Raw genomic sequence first — 14,485 nt, 5'->3', positions numbered from 1 at the left:
GGTACTGCACTGCATGCGTCATTTCCATTGTATCTGTGTAAGGTGAGCTGTGTGAAATACAAAACATATGCAAACAAATCACTATTCTGCTGTGGCAGTACAGGATAGATTGGGAATTCACCATTCACTTACTGCAAATGAACTTGAGAAATAAAGGCAGGGAATAAGATTGTATTTACATCCCCTTACCAAGATTAAAGAAATTGGTTTGAGCCACGTTACCTTAGATTCCTCAGGGTTGGCAATCCCCCAAAATATATTTTCTCGTGCCCTTTTAAGTTGAGTCCAAAGTGGCTGCCTGTAGAAGTTGTTGCTATGGTCTCTTCTTCATTAGTGTCTATGTCTACAATTGATATGTTGGCTAAAAGATATTTGAGATTAATTACAAAATATCCATCCTGAACAATGATGTCTTAATATAAAAACCAACAGAAAAATATTTGGTGGGTTAGCAGGTGAGGGAAGAGGCAAGGAAGGCTGTATTTTGCAATTATGATACTGGATTTCCACATTATCAATTATAGGCAGGGGAAGAAAGCTGCACTTTCCTCTGTTTCCATAACAACCTGAAAATCTATAGCAATTCTGTACACTTTATTTTTTATATATTCTCTAAACCTGTTTCAATTTGGTGCCTTCTTTGTGTCACTGTAATTTGGAACTAAAACTTCAGGACATAGTCATGACAAGAGATCATTTTACATTTAATTTGTGATCTCAGTCCAAAGATTGCCTCTTGAACAGGATTTTTAGTGTAAAAGTTTGTTAAGCACTGTCATTATGTGACTTAGAGATTGGTGAGCAGTCACTCTAAACCACTTTCAAACCCAAAGCAGTCAGTTGCTGTCATGTCCAATCTCAGTCTAGAGTCAGTGATGTGCTACATACAACCATCCTATTTAGATGCCTGTTCCATGTATATTTTTAATGTATGGATTAATACAGAATATAAAGTTCAATAAAATAAATAAGATTTGGTGAAAGATGTTGAGCAGGCACCAAGATATATAGGGATCAAAAAAAACAGATTTCTTTCCTTTCTTCCTTGAGAATTGAATAGACAGAATTTCTGCTACACCCCACCAAAACCGAATTAATTTTCGTTTCATTTCTATACCTGTATCTTCTTTATAAACAAATGATGTTTGAATGCTATTGATACACTACTATTACATTACATTATATTTTATATTAATACCTCCCAGGTTAAGTATGAACTATGACAACTGGCTAGCAATAAGACATTCCTCCCGTAAAGGTCCAGAAAAATCAGCAAATGAGATGAGCAAATTATTTTGGCCACTGTCCCAACTTCCAAGTCTCCTTCAGCCAAATGACACAGAAGAGGGAGTGTGTGTGAGTTGTGAAGGCCAGGTAGAGAGCTGGCACTGCAGGGGGCAGAGGCAGAGGAGTGGGTTTGTGGTGACCCTCAAGATTCACAATGCAGTAAAAATTCTAACTGCAAAAGCACAGAGTATGTCACAGTAGCCATAAACAAAACTAATTTGGCTCAGGTAAGATTCTACCAGCTCTATAACCAGACTACAAAACAAACAAACAAAAAAAGGTTTTGCCAACATGATAACCAGTAGTATGTGTGATCTTATAAAATTCCACCACTTCGCATTTTGTGCCAGTAACATGTTGAAGAATTAGTAGAACTTCTGGAGATGTTCCCAGTTGTTTCCATGCAGATTCAGTTCACGACACAATACACATCATTAGGGAAGATAAAGTTAATGGTGTTTGTCTTGTTAGATACTATCAATATTAAAGTCACTGGTTTTTTTAAGCACTTTGGTATATGCTGAGCATGAGAGGACTGTACAGGATAAAAGCAATTGCTGTCCTAATAAAAATCACACGTGTGTTTCATTATTTGGAACAACATCAGGGACCTGATGAAAAGACTTATTTTTTCCCCAGTCAGAAGAATTTTAGAATGAAATTTATGACTGTATAAAGAAATTATGCCTGAAAAATAGGCTACCTTTATAAAGTGCTATTTGACAATGCAATCACTCACATGCAACTCAACACAATTATAATCTAAACAAAAGAAATTGCTAAATCACCAGAACTTGTAAATCCCACATCACCATCCCTGTGATTAGATGGTTAGGTGTACTGCACAGATAACTGGAAAAGTCATGCTGCTGACACCACAGGAACTTACCTTGCTTTAGAATTCTTGACAAGGTGAAAGATTTCCATTTGCCATCATTATGATTTTGGTTGCTGATAACCGAAGTTGTACCTGAACCCAGGTCATAGCTGACCTTTATACGCCCACCACTGAGTTCTACACTCATGAAATCCTTCTGTTAATGAAAAGGGTTAAATAGATACACCATTATGATTCTTGTCCATTTTGGTAAGAGGCATAAGACACTAAATAAACACTTTTTAATCGCAGGTGACTACAGACAACATATTTCAAGGTTTAAAAAATGCCACAACTTGTGCATTTACTACCCAGGACTCTCATGTAGAAAAGTCTAATGCCAAGCTCTTTTTTCCCCTTACATTCTCTTTTGTATTGCTAATTTAGTTGGAATTTTTCTGTCATCTTAGTTGCAGTTTTGATGGGGTAGTTGCACTTTTATTTTAGATTGAAGATAAAAGTGTACATTATAATTACCTGAAACTAATACTCAGCTTTGAGTATATGTTTGTACTATAGTGTATTTATTGCATGCCTCAGCTAGATTTAAACTTGAAAGGTAGAAAAAAAAAATAGTGGGGATGTTAAAATGGGCATGTTCTACCAGATTTCCAGAGAGTAATCTACGGAAGCAACAGAGCAAATGAGAGATGGAGACAAAGAGAGCTATGAAGGCTCTTATTTTCATCAACCACTGACACCAGTATCCAAGCAGCAACTGGAGATGGCTGACTGGAGCAATGATATACGCTGCACTATCTCCAGAGCTGGCAGGATACAAAGAGCAAAACAAGAGAGAACCAGACAGCATGAAAGCCATTAGGTAAGTAATGGTGGAACTATGACCCAGGATGTAAATGTATCAGAGAAATTTTTATTATTTTGCTCATGGCCAGTTCCACCTCTTCTCAGAGTAAAACTGAACAAACTCAGTATTCTACACGCTTAGGCACATCTATCAATGCATCATTAGAAAGAGCATCTCCCAAGTTTTTATGTGGTGGGACAGTACCACAAAAAACAAAATATACCAGGGACCAGTTGCTTGTGTTTTTGAGATTTCAATTAAATATCTTTTTCATAGAAAAATATATGTCACAAATAATGGTATAAAATAATATAAAATAATCACTGTAATTTTGCTTTTGATAATCAGTTATAAAAGTTCATTAGAAAAGCTACATAAATATTTTATTATCATAATAAAATTCTAGTTTTTGCTGCAGTCAATCAGGAGGAGCACCCTCCTCCTTCATAATTCCAGCTATTTTGATAATTATTTCCAAAATACAGGAATCTGAAAATAAGACTGATTTAAAATCTTATTTTTTGTAAAGTATCAAGTGCTCAGTAATTCTTCAAGACATCAGTGAAAATTACTGTACATAATTTCTGCCCCATATGAAAATGATAAGGGAAAGAATCTGTTTCATGTCAGTCATGCAAATCAATCTGAATCACAGATACCAAAGGTGAGCTATTCAGATCTGGACAGGTGCCTTTATAAATAATTTCTCCTGTTATCCACATACATTTGATACTGTGTGTGAATTAAAACCTTGAACAACTTTAAAACTAATATTTCTATTCTCTGTTTTAGCTGTCAGAGATATCATATGTACATATTGGAAAAACACAATCTTATTTGTCACACCAGTCCCTCTTTAAATCCACTAAATAAAACATAAACATTTCCTTTATATGAGTAGGATTTCTAGATAAGACTCATCTCTTTCCATATTCTGCCTGCCATCAAAGTATGATATTTTAAACTATGAATAGACAAAACCAACTGAAAATGTTCACACACATAAACATCTGGGATAAAGGAAAATTAATTAATCAATTCAGAAAAAGCTGGAATTCTCCCCAGACCAACATAGTGATCCCCATCAGTAAACATTAGGCAGTCAACCTTCCACACTACAACTGTCTTCAGCTGTCTTCAGCTGGTCTGCTGTGAAGCACCATACCAGGATAGCGGTACCTTAAATTACTAATTGTTTTCATGATCTGATGAATTCAGTGAATGCAAAGATGGCCTGAAAGCTACAAGGAGCATAGAGATTCACTAGCTGTTCTTACCAAGTCATCAGTAGCGAGATACATCAACAGAGCATTTGATGAGAAGGTCCTGAACTTGAACATGACTGTGGAAATATTGGGGTTCCAGCGGATTGGGCGGCTCACCATGGCATAGCTGTCACCATCAAACTGCACCGTTCCTTCACCATCTGCCACCTGTGGGCTGAAAATAACAATTCCAACCATTTTCTTTTGCTGTGTGAAGTTAAAATAAAAAGTGCAGGGCTAGGAAAATGTGGGCACAGCTCCTGGGAGCCTTCCTGAAATTGGTTTGATATCTTACTGAACCTCCCACTGACAGGGACAGGATTTCCCATTCCATTTTGAGAATTCAAATGCCTTTCTTTTGTGGGGTCTTTGCTCACTACCCTGGTGGCTGTGAAAGCCACCTTGAGGCACTGGACTCTGCTCCATGCCATCTAGAAGTGCTGGCACCCTCATCACGGCTGTCCATGAGCCACACCCAGTTCACTGTGGTTCCCATGCTCTCTCACGCTTTGACTGTTTCTGGTTGCTGGCTGTCAGGAGCCTTTCTATCACAGCCTTGTCACACCAGCTCACTTCTGGTAACTCAATGACCACACTTACAACCCACACTGACTGCTTCCCCTCTCGGTGGAATTGCAACCAAACTTGTGTGGCATGCATTTTGGAGTTTGATGGCTGCTGTGGAAATTCCTGCTACTTACCACCGAATGCAATGTCACTGCAGGCAGGTTCCCGAAAGAAGCACGAGAAACAGTTTGTGCTTTACCTACCTAACAGCACACCCTTTGCAGTCGCCTTCAATATCCCTGAAATTCCAGAGTCCGATTGGTTTGCTGTCTAGAAAGGTTTCACCCATGCAGCCAGTGAAGGTGGTGACTCTTACAGCATCTGACTTCTGCAATAGCGAGCACAAACCTCCTTAGAACTGAATTTAAAATTATCTACTGCATCTGAAAGCATAACTGGTGCAACAATTATAAAAATAAATACTATATAAAATTCTATATAAAATCTATAAAACCCCCTCATAAGATGTTTTAAATATCAAAAGTATTATTTAATCTGAGAAGCCCTCCTACAGAACAACTGATCACTGAAAATGTGAACTGAACTTTGTATCAGCCCAAACAAGAAATACCTTTTAGATTTGAGACTCTCGGGAAAGCCAAGGGAGAACAAGTCCTGAAGAATAAGGAGCTGCTTTGGTTTCCACCATCAGTTTTCCTGTCTGTTCAGAAAGTTGGCTGCTCTCACCTGTTCAAGGCCTAGCTGTGTTTTCATTTCAAGAAAGGACTATGAGCAATCTTGCCCACAATACAATAAGCAAAGTGTTTCTCTTGCAATGCTTGAAACCCTGGAAATCAAGCAGACTGTCCAAGCTAAAAGACAGGCTGAGAACTCAACTGTTACACCTGTAAAGTTCATGCTGAATTTTGGATGTAGAAAAAAGTGCAGAGGGCAAAGCAATTAAAACACGTTTCCCATCAGAACGCATTAAGCTAGGGTTATTCACATAGAGTAATGCTCATCAGAACATAACATGGTACCATGATGAAGGTAGTAATAATTGACAGTACACAGAGTACTCCACTAAAAATTGTGCTTCTAAAAATACCCTAATTCATTTAAATTTCAGTTCACCAATAGAGCTGATTAAAAATCTATACACTCGGCTATTTGAGATAGACAAGCACCTGCTGTTTTTACAGTAATTACAAATATTAAGACCTTGCAAGAGAACATGGAGAAGTGCAATTTGAAAATACTCAAGGAAAAGTATGACTCAAAAGACTTAATATGCTACTGATATCTCCCAAGGTAATTTTATAGGTTTTAATTAGCAACAAGTATGAACTTAATGTCACTTCTAAGAAATTCTTGATATCTAAGAATCATAGTCTTCTACAAGTCAGATGAAAGATGTTTCTAAAAACTGAAATGAACTTTCTTATTGAATACACTGCAGAAATGCATGCAAAAAAGGGATGTGGACAAACTGTAGGACAAATCTAAAGCATTCCAAACCCTAATAATATGAAAAAGCAGATTTCTGAGTAGAAATAGATATACCAGTAACCTTGATTAAATGTCCAAAGAGCTGCACAGTTTTAGAAAAGTCTTGGTTAAGGTCTTCATTTTGTGAGCCTTACAACTGTACTACATGAAGACAGAAATTCCCAAAAAATGGAAGTTATATTTTAATTCAGAGATCGTACTTGAACAAAACAAGTCTGACAGTGTTTAAAACTCTACATTGCAAATATACCAGCCATACCAAACTTAAAAGAGACTGTCTTCCTACTGATGCCCTTGTCTTTATTTATCTGGAGAGGAAAAAATAATTCAGGAAGATTTTCCTGAATAAAATGAAAAAATAGAGAGTTCTTCAGATAATATTTGGACAACTCTTACTGAGGCTGAAAACAGCTGTTCTGACATTGAGTTTTGCACTTTAATTTTTCTGCATATTGTGTTATTTTAACACCTGAGCACATATACTAACTTGAGAGTAAAAAAAGTTCAGTGAGTTCGCTATTTGGGAAAGTCTAAACTTGAGCTTCTTTTCAAATGCTAAAATATTGATCAGGAACAGAATACTTAATTTAAATTGTTTTGTAAAGAATGTTTTGTAAAGAGTGCTAATTAGCTTTTGTTGGAGAATGATTTCTTCAAAGTTTTCCATCTATTCTATTTGGCATACATCTTCTATTCATCCCATGAAGTTTAGCAAGGTAGAAGATATCACCAGATAAACAAACAGACAAAAAAAACCCAACCAGAAAATAGATCAAGGGTACAATGTAGATATCTGTAGGGGAACAGGGAGGGAAACTGGAACAAAAATAAAGAAAATAAAGCAGAAACACCAAAAGCAAACTGCAAAGGAGGAGGTGATACTGTGGATACATGACAAAGGAAAAACCCCAAATGCAAGGAAAAATATACTCATATATGTTGTTAGGAGACCAGAAATGTATGGAAACAGAAATGAGTTTCTGTCACTCAGGAACCAAAATCCTGTCAGGGCAGCAGTGTGTCCAGGGTAAAGCATCCATCCATCCAGCAGGAATTAGTTGTTTGGGCTAAATATTCCATCAATACAGCCAGCTACAGGGCTTCTGATCAGAAGGTAACACCGTGTGCAGTGAAATCTCACATCTGTGCCCTTGGTCTAGGCAAATCCCAATGACCTTTGAAAAGTGCAAGTGTACTACTTGCAATTAAAGCATCTACTACAATGACACCAGCATATTAAAATTTACAATTTCTATTTTACGCAATAACAAAATTTGTCCACACAAACAGCCAGCTAACACAGTAACACAGAAAAGGCATTACCTTAATTTTTTCTGTTAAACCACCAACAAACAGCACAGCGTTAACATCCACATCCAAAATGGTATATCCAGGTGGGGAGACTGCACTGAATGTGGCTGGCACGATGCTGGCTTTAGGACCATCCAGAGCTCGCACTGATATTGTGCCATTTTTCCCAGTCCTAGAGATTTTAAAAAATTAAGCAAACAAAGTCAGTAGTTACATCAAACATAGGAAAACTCCATTTTAAATGGTGCCTTTTAACAGAAGCACACATGACTGACGTGATTATGCCTCATTTTGATACAAATGAACAAACACTTATCCTTGTGTAAGCTAAAGACATCATCACAGAACCAGATCTTTTCCTCACCTGAATGTCCTTTTTGAACAAAATTCACTATACACATGACATGGACCTTGCATTGACAAAACAAAGAATGTTTATTTATTTGAACTGAAATGAAGTGATAAAGCACTTCAGTTTCCTTCACTGTGAGAAACAGAATTCACATTTCCTGCAGTGAAGTTGTCAGGATGCTTTTCAAACAGGTACAAAACCCCATTATGTTCAAGAATTGTCCTTTATGAATCACTTCAAATATTGATGGCAACACAACAGCAATGGACTTTGCCATTTATTAACAGTCTCTGCATCAGTTTATTTTCTACTCCTTTGATTATATTAATATATTAACTGGCATTGAAGTAGTTAGCTGACATATTTAGCTGGCACAGGAACACACTGTGGGGAGATATGATTCCTGAATCCTCCTTCTGAAACTTCTTATAGATGGGTCTCGCATTTGCCAGTTTGCAGCCACCTGAGATGTCCCCAGCTGAAGAGGACTGCTGGTATATGATTGAAAGTGGCTCCCTCAGAAGTCTTGGGTGGATTTCATCCCCATGGACTTGTGTGGGCCTAAGGTGCAATTGGTTTATAGCAGAAGGTTTACTGATATGAAGCCCTTAAAGGGATAAAAGTAATAATTCTTGAAAAACCAAGAGTCACTGGGCAGACTGACACTTTTTAGGGTGTCTAATAATTCACAAATAGTATGGATGTCTTTCATCTTCAAACAGAATGAAATGCTCACAATGGAGTCTCTTCTATAAATAATTCTCTCTTATTTAGGGAGGACAATGGAGCTTGAAGACTAACTTGACAGCAAAAAGACATTGCTACCCTGTGAATGACAAGTTATCAGGTTGGAAGATATTGTTCTAGTGATAGTCAGTTCTGTAAAACTGGAGGATTACAGAGGTTGCATCAGCACTATGTTGCTGATATGCAAAATGATACTGAAAGAACACTAAATTGGAAAAAGTTTGCAACCTCCTTGAGGACAGACAGGCCCTGCAGAAAGACCTCGACAAACTAGAGAGATGGGCAATCACCAACAATATGAAATTTAACAAGGGCAAGTGCTGTATTCTGCACCTGGGATGGAGTTGTGCGTACAGACTGGGGAATGAGAGGCTGGAGAGCAGCCCCATGACCTGGGGGACCTGGTCAATGGCAAGTTGAACATGAGACCTGGCAGCCAGGAGGACCACCTGTGTCCTGGGGGGCATCAGGCACAGCTTGGCCAGCTGGGCAAGGGAGGGGATTGTCCTGCACTGGGGTGGCCTCGCCTTGAGTGCTGGCGGCAGTTTTGGGTGCCCAAAAAAAAAGACATTAAAGTATTAGAGAAAGTCCAAAGCAGGGCTGGTGTTTAACGTTCAAAGCAAGAATGTTGAAGAGTCTGGAGGGGAAGCCTTATGAGGAGTGGCTGAGGTCACTTGGTCTGTTCCGCCTGGAGAAGAGGAGACTGAGGGGAGACCTCATTGCAGACTTCAACATCCTCATGAGGGGAAATTGAGGGGCAGGTACTGATCTCTTTAGTCCTGTGATTAGTCATAGAACTTGAGAGAACAGCATGAAGCTGAGTTGGGGGAGGTTAATGTTGGATATCAGAAAACAGCTTTCCATCTAGAGGGTGACTGAGCCCTGGAACAGACTCCCCATGGAAGTGGTCACAACACCAAGACTGCCTGAATTCAAGAAGTGTTTGGATAATGCTCTCAGGTACATGCTGTGTCTCTGGCAGGTGTCCTGGGTAGGGCCAGGAGCTGGGCTTGATGATCTTGATGGGTGCCTCCAACTCAGCATATTCTATGTTCTACGAAAAGTTTATGTAATGAAATGCACTGTTTTCTCCTGAGGAGAAACTTTAGCATGTCATCAGCATTGTATTAAACTACCACATAGTAAACTCTGCTCCTTGACTCCTTGAAAGCACAGAAAACCTTCACGGAAAAGCATGGCTTATATTTGCTACAGTACTTTAAGACTGAATTCTTGCTGAACTAAACTGGATGTGTCTATAGTGAACTTGTGATTCAAGTATCCTTTGTTCTCAAAAGAAGGGCACTGCTTAAACTCTGTCACTAACAATCAAAACAATGGCAATACTTAAATCACAGTTGACTAAAATCACAACTAATCAGGTTCTGCTCCTAATTGAGGCCTACAGGAGTCAAGTAACACTGATCTAGTGAGTCTCAAAAATATTCTCTCATCCACCTGACTGTCTCACAAAATTGACATTATTTGCATGTTGTAAATCTGCTTTAAATAATTTTGTCACATACTTTTATGCTAGATTTTTCTCTGTTAATTGATACTTGGATTGATTGCATCTTGATGCCAATCAGATTTGCTTCTGTAAGCAGGTAAGTAACTTGTAAATGACATTTGCTATACTCCTGTACCATCAAATGATAGAGAATTCCTTTAGAAAGTCCTATAGGAATAAACAAATTGTACTTCAATTCCATTAACAAAAATTAATGGTATTTCCATTATAACATCTGAATATACAATAAAATGCAAAGGATAAGTATGCTTTAAATAAAAAAGGTGATGAAAATTAAAAGTGTCCCTGGAAAAGTGATGCAGTAATTATCAATTTAGTCTAACTAACTGGAAATTTTGGTGCATGCATAAACTGACCATCTCTGATCATAACCCAACAGTCAGATTTTTCATTTTTAGATTTAGATTTAGAATGCTAAGTGAACTTGAGAATTTTCAAACATCTGTGCCACATCTTTTCTTTCCAAGGCCCTTTGGGACTCTCAGGAATGGCTATCAAACTATGGTGGGTTTAACACTATATCATTATTATTGTCAATCCTTGTCACCACTGAAAACAATGGCAAAATTCAGTAAGGCCTGAATTTCATTTTATATCCTCATGCTAAGCAGTTGACCTGCTCCAGCTGCTCAGGCCATTCTGTTGGGCTGAAAAAGTCTGTAGCTGGAACTGAGCAGAAATTTGGAGAAAATATGTGGGGGAATAAAATGAGTAAAACTCTCCAACAGGTTAGGAAGGGAGTTAGAGTAGAGCTATCAAATGGACTAAAATATTCAGAGTTGAAGACTCTTCCACAGGGTATGTGATTTGTGAAGTCTGCCTTAAGAATGCAAAATCAGTCCCTAGCTCTTCATCTTAATCCCACAAATCCACCTAATGCCTCTGTAATGTAATTCTCCTAAACACTGCTCTGTATTTCTGATTTGTGCAGCTGTAATCATTCTAAATTGCTGATCCAGCACTTTGATCAAAACTAATGGCTTGCACATCCTATATATCCAGAACAACCAGCTAATAGGTAATGGGCTTTTGTAGGATGTGTGAATTTTATACCATGTTCTGGCTACATATTCTGCTGAAGCAGCTTTCTTGTAAATGAAAGCCTGGCATTACTGTGTCATGAAGCTGCTTTGGTATGCATAATGTGAACTGGTGAAGATTTCAATAATTTGTATTGTACCCCAGTTTGTATTTTCCTAGCAGTAAGGTTTCATTAAGCCAGCTTCTGGAGACCATGCCATAATTTAATTCTCTGCTCTGAATGGCTGATTTCTGTGATTTCATTAAATTATTTAAACTGAATGCCATTTCCTCTTCTGGGAGCTATGCATGTTAGCAGAATTAGAGTGCTTTGTTTTCTTCCTCCTTCGTTCTCTCATTTTCTAACTATATTATCCATTCTGTGTTTAATACTATGTGAAATTAACTGTAATGATGTGGGAGAAATTACTCAGCTTTCTATCAAATTGCAATACAGCTGATGTTATCTAAATTACTAAGATCTATTCAAGATACAGGCTATAGAATTATGCAATCCTTATGCTGTGATTACTACACCATATGCCACGTGTTTGCTATTTGAATGAAAAATACAAGCTTTGGCTAACAAATCTGGGATTTGAATACTTATGCATCTATATTTATAAAGTTCAAAGGCATTAAATAGATTAAATATGTACAAAATATATTTTAACTTTTCAGAGGATCTCCACCTTCAATTTTCATGAACTGAATCTTTCATAAATATTTCCAGTTTGATGAGACATTTTGCCTATGGGAATGACATTCTGAATAAGAATCAAGATACTCCTGTGTGACAGACCATTCACTACCAGTACTGTATCAAGACCAGAAATTCAGAAAAGCCACTCCTCTTTAAAATTCAAGTAGAAAAGAATAGTAGTTATTCAGGTGCCAAAACCTGTAACTGATTTTAAAAGTAAGCTAGTTAAAGAAGGAAACTGATAGAAGGCAATGATAAATAAACAAAAGGGAATAAATATAAGGAGTCATAGATTGTTGATGCTAGAGAGGAAATGTGTGATTAAAGTAAATTCTTGATAGAGGACAATTGACATTTCAATAGGAACTGTAGTGTACACATTTTTGGTACTAACGGATGCAGCTCCAAAACCTTTTGTCAAACCAGACTAGAATTTCTTATAGCAGCCATTTTTTTCTAAAATCTTGGAAGTGAAATATTTACTTACCTAGAGGCTTCAATTCGGTACCAAAACCCATCATCAATGGTCAGATCTGGATATTCTACCCGTCCAACTCCAGATCCTACATCCCACAGGAAGCTCACCTTGCCTTTGCGCATCTCTATGGCCAAGAAGTCAGTCTATATGCAAAACATGAAAATAAAAGTGATCTCATACCTTAATTAAGGAATTCGCTTTTCCAGAACTTTCACTTTTCAGAAGGTCTAATGAGGCATCAGAAACCCACACATAGAGGGTAGAGAATTAACACTGATTCTCACATGGACTCTCTTTTTCCTGTTTTTATTGGTTCAAACAAGGAATCTTAAGCTAAAGACAGCAAATTATTTCTCTCAGTGATATGCAGCAAATGGCTGATAGAATTACAAAATGCTAATATTGTAGCCATCAATAGAAGGATTTAACTCAGAGGAAAACTGAAACATCCATTGGATGGCAGAAAGGTGTCAAGATACATGATGCCATCTAGCCTTTTCCCTTTGTATTAGGAAAATAAAATACGTGTTGAAAATGTTGAAAAATAGAATACTTTTCCCATTTACTGAATTATTATTGGTTGTTCTAGAAGTCTGTCTGCTATAGGCCTCATGGGAAACTGAATCATTCACCGTTATTATGCCTGAAATTGTAGTCTTGATGTAAAATTACAATAAATAGGAGCTTTGACAGATGCAATATGATTAGCTACTTCATTCCCTGAGGAAAACCCACAACCAACTCCAAAATTACTTTGGTTGCACTGTGAATTTTAAAGCTCTAATGTAGTTCATGTACAAGCCTGCTATTTCGTATGCAGTTAAAATAAAGATATATGTAAAAAAATTGCTGGTCATATTTTAGAAATCTCTATATTAATACCAAAGACAGGAAATGTCTAGATTATTTTAGATTCTCTACGACTGCTTTGAACCTCTGGGTGAAAAAAAAGCCTTTCTCATCTTCTTTATTTATCTACTGTCAGTAGTCTGATTGGATCGAGCAACTGTGACATGAAAGGCAGGAGACAGACTCACAAATTTGGCACTTCCAAGGTAAAAAAGCAGATTGTCAGCAACTACAGTCTTCACATTGACAATGATGGTGTTGTATGTTCCCTTCTTTATTTCTGGTCTGTATGTGCGAATACAATTGCCTCCAGAGGACACGGACACTTTGATCTTCAAAAAAAGCATAACAGAAAGAATTCAGTTCATTGCTTATTATTCCAGAATTAACCACAGATGCACCCAAATAATTATAAAGCTATTACACTTTTTTTTTCCCTTCATATTTTTCTATTACCTGTACCAGGAAGTGACTTGGATATGCAAATAAGGTAGAAATCGAATTTTCTTTCTGGGATTGTTTAGTAAAAGGAAGTAAAATCTCTTTTTAAAACTCGCATTTAAAGGGAAAACTGTGTAGATTAAAAATATCTAGAAGTTATACTGGTTTAATGCTAATAACAGTGGAATTCTAGCAGTACAGATAGTCTATTAGTAGAAGATGCAGCTAGGAAAATAAGCAGCACTCCTGAAGGAATTACTGCATATTGCTGTTGGGTAGTCATAATTATCTAATTTTCCCTTGTAATAGTTTTGATTGTGCCAATTTAAGACACCTTTTCACAATTATTTTTAAACCAACACTTATGTCTATTACTGCTTTTACATAGTCCCTAATGGAGTTGGCATTAATAACTAAGTTTTATTTCCACAGCTGAGTGACACATGCATTTGGATCCATGTATTGGTTTCCTCAGACTCTGAGCACAGTAAAAACATTTTACTGTTTGCTTTCATAATGCCAGCACAGACATAATGACAGTACAATGGTGTTTCAATCCCAGCTAGACATGTTTAAGCATTTGAGAAAATGTACCTAATGGTATCACCTTATGCTGACGGCAAACTCTTTTAAAAAGGAGATCCATTATAGGACCAAACTCCTAATTTCCTTATCTCAGAATTCTGAGCAGTTAAGTACTTCAAAGCCCTCAGACAGAAGATGAATGTAACAAAACATATCATTACTGTAGCCTGCCTTTCTGTTCTGCACAGATTTCATCACATATGTGCTGAAAACTT

General features: G+C 37.3%; 1 protein-coding gene across 4 annotated transcripts in view; it reads right to left on the bottom strand.

Annotated features, from left to right (window-relative positions):
- The window catches only part of LAMA2 (laminin subunit alpha 2), a 334,791-nt gene that overhangs the window by 28,210 nt on the left and 292,096 nt on the right, over window positions 1-14,485 (bottom strand). For all 4 annotated transcript variants that reach the window (XM_077782207.2, XM_085576525.1, XM_077782208.2 and 1 more), the window contains 7 exons: window positions 13,433-13,576; window positions 12,405-12,538; window positions 7,577-7,736; window positions 5,008-5,132; window positions 4,250-4,412; window positions 2,177-2,321; window positions 223-361 (listed from right to left, as the gene is read on the bottom strand). In XM_077782207.2, the coding sequence (XP_077638333.2) occupies window positions 223-361; window positions 2,177-2,321; window positions 4,250-4,412; window positions 5,008-5,132; window positions 7,577-7,736; window positions 12,405-12,538; window positions 13,433-13,576 (1,010 nt within the window). The remainder of the gene's footprint in view (window positions 1-222; window positions 362-2,176; window positions 2,322-4,249; window positions 4,413-5,007; window positions 5,133-7,576; window positions 7,737-12,404; window positions 12,539-13,432; window positions 13,577-14,485) is intronic.

Source organism: Lonchura striata, chromosome 3 (genome assembly GCF_050655825.1).
Source record: "Lonchura striata isolate lonStrDom1 chromosome 3, ASM5065582v1, whole genome shotgun sequence".
NCBI classification, from domain to species: Eukaryota; Metazoa; Chordata; class Aves; order Passeriformes; family Estrildidae; genus Lonchura; species Lonchura striata.
This window is presented reverse-complemented; position numbering and strand designations above follow the sequence as displayed.